The sequence below is a fragment of the Canis lupus genome, chromosome 21 (genome assembly GCF_011100685.1).
Source record: "Canis lupus familiaris isolate Mischka breed German Shepherd chromosome 21, alternate assembly UU_Cfam_GSD_1.0, whole genome shotgun sequence".
Classification (NCBI taxonomy): domain Eukaryota; kingdom Metazoa; phylum Chordata; class Mammalia; order Carnivora; family Canidae; genus Canis; species Canis lupus.
In genome coordinates this window covers 32,073,139-32,080,793 of record NC_049242.1, presented here as the reverse complement: position 1 = coordinate 32,080,793, position 7,655 = coordinate 32,073,139, and the positions used below count along the sequence as shown (strand labels likewise).

The window sequence follows — 7,655 nt, the reverse complement described above, 5'->3', positions numbered from 1 at the left end:
AAAAGCTCTTTCAATAAAATCCATTGTAATGATATTTTTTGAAAAAATTTCAGTGGCTCACATTTCCACTACAAATGATCAAAAGTTCTTTGATGGTAGAAAAAGCATTCAGTTTTCTACAACTAGGCTTCACTCTGCTTGCCTTAACTAGTTTCCCACCATCGCCCAAACTGTGCATTCCACCCAGTTGTCCTCTACCTCTAGCTCACCAGCCTTTGCTCAAGCTCTCACACCATCAATCTCTTCTTTCCAGTTTACAAGTGTTAGTCAGCCTCCGTTATCACCTCCTTTGGAGACATCATGCTGAACTGGGTCTCTTGTGTGAAGAGGCATTTATTCCCCATAGGAATAGGAAGGAGCGATGCTCCAGGTGTGTGCTCTTGAGGGTTTTCACCTGAGGCACCAAGGTCGAGCCCCTTTAGTCATCATGCAAAAATATGAGAGAGTGTTTATGAAGTGATTCCAAGTCCTCCAGGGAGGGATTCTACAGGGCATATGATTCCCTGTCATATAATGTTCTAGGATCAAAGCCCTGAAGCACGGAGTTGTATTTGTGAGAAGATGGCTTTTGAGTAGAGGTAAAACTTTGACAATGTAGCAAGACATTTAAAGAGACAGAGTCAATAGGTAAGAAAGGGAGGATTCTGCTGTGTGTGTGTTGGTGGGCTTTCCACTTACAGTTCCTCTCCAACTGATCATTGGAGATGCTGTTGAAGTGATGTCTCTGTGCTCAGGATCCCTAGACACAGCTGACACACCGGAATCAGTAGACTCCTTGGTTTTGATGCTGGTTAATTCCTTTTTCTCTTCTTTTTGGAGAAAAGTTTGGGCAATAATTAGGGGTATAAGTACTTGGCAGACATTAATCATCAAATCTTAGAATTTTGCAGCTGGAAGGGAACTGAAAAATAAGTGCAACTCCTACCTCTTCAACTGGAAGGATGAAACCTATTAGGCAGCGCTCTGCCTCAATATTTCTTTCCCAGAGTTCTCCAAGTCGGCATTGAGGTCCCTAAGTTCCAGAGAAAAGGTGCAGCAACTGCAGTCAGTAACCCATTACCAGTCATGAATTTTTTTTCCCCATAAGATGCTTATTATCCATTCTACAAAGCTTTTCTATTTTACTTACATTATATTCTAAATTTTCCAAATGTATCCACTTTTAAACTTTTGTAACTAAATATACTTTATTCTTTTCTCTCATTAGAAATGAATTTTAGGTGTTTGATCCTATGACTATATTTTACTAATTTCAATTACTTTTAGAGATACAACATATAATTAGTATGGTTAGTATGGACATTTAATTTTTATGGATGATATGGTCAAATTCAGAAATAAATCAACTTGCCTTCCACTGTGTGCTTATGTCCTACTGGTCTTTACTCAAGATGGCATGAGCTGTTTCCTTCTGTTCTGCTGGGTTCCTCATCTCCCACAGTGTATTTCTGCTGGCTTACAAAACATCACACAAAGGCCAGTAGGTCTCCATTGTAATGCTAGGGTGTCATGAAATGCCTTTGACCTGAGCAAGTCATCCCCCTTCAACCTCCTGTGCCTTCCACTGGTGACATGCTATGATTGTGCTTGTTCACACTCCCTCCTTATTCAGAAGTATTGAATCCCTCGCAGAAACCTCTCATAGCCCCTTGTTATTACCTCTGCTTGCCAGCAATGTGGTGTGTTGGTTTCACTCTTCTTTTCCATATTCTATTCCTAGATGCTATAGTGGACTTCCTCAATTTTAAATTCTATTACTCATCAAACATTGGTTTAGTATCATTTATGGGCCACGACTGTTGTAGACATTGTGAGTATAGCAAAGATCAAAACAAAATCTTGGATTCCTGGAGTTTATATTTAGCAAGGGAGTTAGACTTTATGTATATATAATATGCAAATATTATCAATATGTAATATCTACCGATGTGTACATGTAAAATGTAACCTCCTCACTAAAAGATGTCAGTTACTGATAGGTGAGAAAAACAGCCAAGATAGAAGAGATAGGAATTTGAAAACTGAGGTAAGAGTGGAATGCTATTTTGTGTAATGTTTTGAGCTCTCTGTGGAGTATGAAGCCAATCTGTCCCTGAGGTACCTGAGCCTAGAACATTGTAAGTGCTAAAACTGGATTTATTGAATAATTGACGATTAAATCAATTTCTTGATGAGCAGGGCAGTAGGAGAGAGAAAAAGAGAGACAAAGACAGGAGACAGAAAGAAAATGTTTAAATCACAGTCACAGACTGATCACAACTGTATGATTCCTAAATCATTATGGTCACAAAGATTAGCCTTAGAGAACTGACTTAAAATTTCCCATGCAGGCCTGAATGGCTCTCTTTGTTAAGTGTCTGACTCTTGATTTTGGCTCTGGTCATGATCTCCAGGTGGTGAGATTGAGCCCCACCCTGGGCTCTGTACTGGGCACAGAGCTTGCATAAGATTCTCTTTCCCTCTCTTTCTGCCCTTCCCTATCCCCTACTCACTCTCTGTCTTTCCCTCTTAAAAAGAAAAATAAAAAAAGAAAGCTTTTCATACAGGCCGATCTCAATAGAATTGTCTATGAGCAGTCTTTGCAAAAATTAGTAAGCCTAAAGGCATTCACACAATTACAGATCACCTAAGATAAGTACATCAAACCCCTTTGTCCCTGCCAAGATTGCATATTCAAGCATCACACACAGGCTTTTTGAACATGATGAATATTTATAGTAAGTCAACTGCGATATAACTTTGAATTATTAGATGGTTTAAATAATATTTGTGTGTATCTTTTCTCATTTGTCTACTTTAATGCTTTAACTTTTGTATTTTAAATTTTCTACTTCAATAAAATTGAAAAAAAAAAGAGATGATTCTGATAGCCATGATGTAGGAATGGAGTCTCAACTATAAAATATTGATGTTGTTTTAAGGCTATACTTAATTTGCAAACTATATACTGTACAGGTTATAAAAGTATTTTGATAATATTCAGTGCTTTTCAGATGAAATTTCTGAGCCAGCTTCTTCACTTCCTCCTTTCTATTGGACGTTTATTAATCCAAGTGATTTCTAACATCACCAAACTGAATTAAGTCAGGATGTGTTCCTTTTTACATCTTCTGCCAAGAATACCTGGGGTGAATTGCAGACACAGACTGTCAGCATTGGACCGTCAGCATTGTATAATTTGTATACAATGTCCATAAAAAGGATATGCTCTCCACCACTGGAATGAAAAGGCAAAATCAAAGCTCTGTGGTTGAATTCATCCTCTTGGGCTTTTCCAACTTCCCTGAACTCCAAGAGCAGCTCTTTGGGGTTTTCCTGGCTGTTTACCTGGTGACTCTGATGGGAAATGCCATCATTATAATCATCATCTGCTTGGAACAGAGCCTCCACGTGCCCATGTATCTGTTCCTCCAGAACCTGTCTGTGGTGGACGTGAGTTTCAGCGCAGTCATTATGCCTGAAATGCTGGTGGTCCTCACCAGGGAGAAAACGTCCATTTCATTTATGAGCTGTTTTGCACAGATGTATTTCATCCTTTTCTTTGGTGGCACTGAATGTTTTCTCCTGGGGACGATGGCTTATGACCGATTTGCTGCAATCTGTCACCCTCTGAGCTACCCAATGATTATGAACAAAAGAGTTTTCATGAAATTAGTAATGTTCTCATGGGTCTCAGGGATCATGGTGGCTACTGTGCAGACCACATGGGTTTTCAGTTTTCCTTTTTGTGGCCCCAATGAAATCAATCATATCTCTTGTGAAACCCCAGCAGTGCTAGAACTTGCATGTGCAGACACGTTTCTGTTTGAAATCTATGCATTCACTGGCACCATTTTGATTGTCATGGTTCCTTTCGTGTTGATACTCTTGTCATACATTCGGATTCTCTTTGCCATCCTGAGGATGCCATCAGCCACGGGGAGGCAAAAGGCCTTTTCCACTTGTGCCTCCCATCTCACGTCTGTGACCCTCTTCTATGGCACAGCCAATATGACTTATTTACAACCCAAATCTGGCTACTCCCCAGAAACCAAGAAGCTGATGTCATTGTCTTACTCACTTCTTACACCTCTGCTGAATCCACTGATCTACAGCTTCAGAAATAGTGAGATGAAAAGAGCTTTGATGAAACTATGGCGAAGAAGAGTGGATATACATGCATTCTGATTGTGCTGAGAAGCCATGTGATATATGGTCACTGTCTGACTGAACTTTACTTAAATTTTATATGTGGCTAAACAGTCTATTTTCAATGGTATTAACAGGTTTGCTATTTTTCCGTGTTCCTTTATAGGGTTTCCTGTTTTTAATAGTGCACTGTGGTAAATTTTTAATGTAATGTATAATAAAACAGCTTATATATTCCTGTAGTATGATATATAGGCCATTACTGATTGTCATTAAAATTAGGTCCAATAAACACCCGAGTCCCAACATTTGTATGTACTGATTTTTTATTTCTGATACATACAACAAAGTGATTCCAATGGGACAAAATTATGTGTCACATTAACATGACAGTAACATTCTTTATGAAACTGTTACTGAATTAACGGCCAGACACAAGGGCTCCATGGGGAGATGTAAAAATGTGGACTATCAGGTCCCACCCAAGAGTTAATGAATTAAAATCTGCTATTTAAAAGGTTCTCCAAGTGACTTGGGTGAACTTTCAATTTGGAAAAGTATTGGTGTACAGCGTAGCTTTATCTTTAAAGCAAAGATGAATTCCTTGTTCCTTTACTACTCCTCTGCCATCAGATAATCGGAGCTCACATTGTCCCATATTCCATCTGATAGACAGCTTCCTGAAACTGTGGTATATTTTTGGGATCCTCTGATCATCCATGCCTGCCTGCTTATCTCATGTCAGAGATTTTCCAGGGACTCTTGTACCAGCATACCCACCCAACTCTCTTTGCTGCAAACAGCGGGATGACTGCTCTGCCCTTGGGAGTGTGCCTCTTGTGATTCTCAGGTGTGGTTATGGTATATATCAGAGTCACAGGGATGGAGATAAGGACACAAGTTGATGGCCCCACACAGTGTCTGTTTCGGTAGATCTGTGGTGGCACCTGCTAATTTCCATTTAGAATAAGTTCCCTGGTAGTTCTAAAACTGTTGATCCGGGGACTATGCTGTGAGGACCCTAAGTCCCAGAGAACCTTTCTAGCTTTATCTGAACTGCCTCTGTGGAGTCCCCTCTGGTTCTTCATGCATCATGTTTTAACCCTCGTTGTTTGTGACAACCCCTTCAAGTATTGTAATTCTGGATAAGATATGTACTAGTTTCTTTCAATAGGAAATTTAGGGTCTGTTCTCATTGGTATTGTCATTTGGGGGAAATTTCTAGGATGCTAGTGCCATCTTTACCCCAACTTTTGTGATGTTGCATTTCATTTTGTATTTTTAAATAACACCTTGCTTTTAAACTTCTACAAAAGTCATCACTTTCTAAAATTTAAAGAGTACATAGATTACAAAATAATGTAAAAGTCTCAAAAGCACCTGGACTCTCATTCTTGATATCATTGCCAGAGGCCATCACTCTGCATGGTTTCTGTCCAGGCTCTGATTTTTCCTATGGGTGTCCGAGGACTGGGTATGTGTACATACATTTATTTTTATCAGAATAGGAGGAGGGAGAGTTTCCAACTAATCCATTGTGTGTAATATTTCAAGGTATCACTTATGTCTATATGGATATTGCTTTATTGTTTTTAAATAAGTGCATCACCTTCTAAATGAGTAAACATAGTTACCAGTGACCAGTTTCCTCAAGTGGGTGTTTTACTTCCAACTTTCATTATTATGAAACTGTTTGAACATCCTTCTACACATCTGGTTGTGTGTTTATTATATATAGAATTTTAGGTAACAGAATTGCCAGATCGAAGTGTGTCATGCTAGGTTACTAAGGTGGTACTATTTTAGATTTTTCTGCAGTTGGGTTATTCCAACCACCTCCTCCAACAGAGTAGGAGTGTCCCTTTGTAAAGTTCTTGCCAGTTCTAGACATTCTGTTCCATAATGCTTTGTTCATCTGACTTGTATTTTTATTTACTGGCAAAACACATTATTCAAAAGCTACAGTAGATTCCAACCACTCTGATAATCACATTTGGAGTTTGCCATCTTTCAGAGCCAGTCTATGCAGTCCATATTTCTTATGGACTTTTTCTCAGTATAGGCTTTATACTGTTTTGTTTTTATTTTTAAGATCTATCCAACAAATCCTTGATTCTTAGATATTCTTTTAAATTTTCGTTTTTCAGTATAGATTTAGGTAGGATTGAATTTCTTTCTTTCTTAAATGTTTTGCTACATCCACTAAGCATGAAGTTTTCCTTTTTAACCTATAAAGGTTAAATTGTCAATTTCACATCTTGAATAGTTTTGAGACTGTAGGTTTTCTGTTCTTGTTTCAATTTGGATAAGTTCTATAATTTGTTATAATTATGATATTATTATAGTAAGTTCTATATTCTGAGAATACACATAGTCTAAATTTCACATTTGTGGCACAATACTTTTCCTAATGTCTACATGTTCTGTGGTGATACCGTGTTTTAAAATGCCAGGTAATGGTTATATTTCTTTTTCTTTTCTATCATTTCTTAGACCAAATATGGATTCGTGGTTTATTGGATTCTTCAAAGAATCATGTTTGGCTTTTTTGACTCTTTGTATGCTTACTTCCTATTTCATTAAGACGTGCCTCTTCACCAATAATCTTCCAGACCTATTTCCTGTGTTTTGTTGTTCCTATCTAACACCTGGAAGTGCACACTTACTTCATTGCTTTTCATGCTTACTTCAGTGCAATAGAAGCATTCTGGCCTTCATTCTTGTTTTGTGCAACATATTTTCTAATTTTCTTGCCTCGTCTTCTTTTCTCACATGTTATTTAGACAAGTATTTCTCAGCTTTAAACATGTGGTTGTTTTCCAGTTATATTCAATTATAGAGTCTCAGTGGAAGAGTACTGTGATCACACAATCTCTTGTATAGTGTTCAAGGGAACAGTTGTTGATCTTTTTTTTTTTTTTTGTGGCCCAATATACTGTCAGATTTTTGAATATTGAGCGTGATTGAAAACTATGTGCTTTCTTTCCAGTGCTGGCTGCAGAGTTCTCTATGTGTACTAGACTAAAGTGTGATGGGAATATTGTCCTACAGGACTTTATGTATTTCTTCTAACCGTTATGTAAAGAGGTGTGTTATAGTCTCCCACTATGACTGCCAGTCCTTTAAGTTTCCTTGTGGTTCTGTCAATATTTGCTTGATCTATTTTGCAGCCATATTATTGCTTACTTTCAGATTTCAAATTGTTCTATCTTCTTGGAGAGAGTTGTACCTTTTCTCCTTACGAAGTAACCTTTCTTATCCCTAGTAATGCTTCTTGCTCTGAAGTCTGCTTCTTCCCATAATAATGTAGTTACATAAATTTCCCTTGATGAGCATGTGGGAATCTCTCTCTCCATATTTTATTTTTTAACCTTCCTGTGTCCTTCTGATTTAGATGCATCTCCGCTGAGGAATGCTGTGGAGAAAAATAAATCAAGATAGTAGAGTTAGGGTTGGAGTTGATTGTCACAAATGTTGACTTGGGAGGAGTTCCTGGAGAAGCTGTCCCTGGGAAGAAGGGACATAAG

At 38.1% G+C, this 7,655-nt stretch overlaps 1 protein-coding gene across 1 annotated transcript; it reads left to right on the top strand.

The window, feature by feature from the left end:
* Positions 1–3,210: 3,210 nt before the first annotated feature.
* On the top strand, positions 3,211–4,259 carry LOC119864897 (olfactory receptor 10A3). The gene has a single exon (XM_038568187.1). The coding sequence runs from the start codon at positions 3,223–3,225 to the stop codon at positions 4,165–4,167; it is 945 nt and encodes a 314-aa protein (XP_038424115.1). The 5' UTR covers positions 3,211–3,222; the 3' UTR covers positions 4,168–4,259.
* The last annotated feature ends 3,396 nt before the right edge of the window (positions 4,260–7,655 follow it).

Bases quoted from the DNA above. Each gene is read 5' to 3' on its own strand.
- LOC119864897 (XM_038568187.1), top strand. From the start codon at position 3,223: ATGAAAAGGCAAAATCAAAGCTCTGTGGTTGAATTCATCCTCTTGGGC.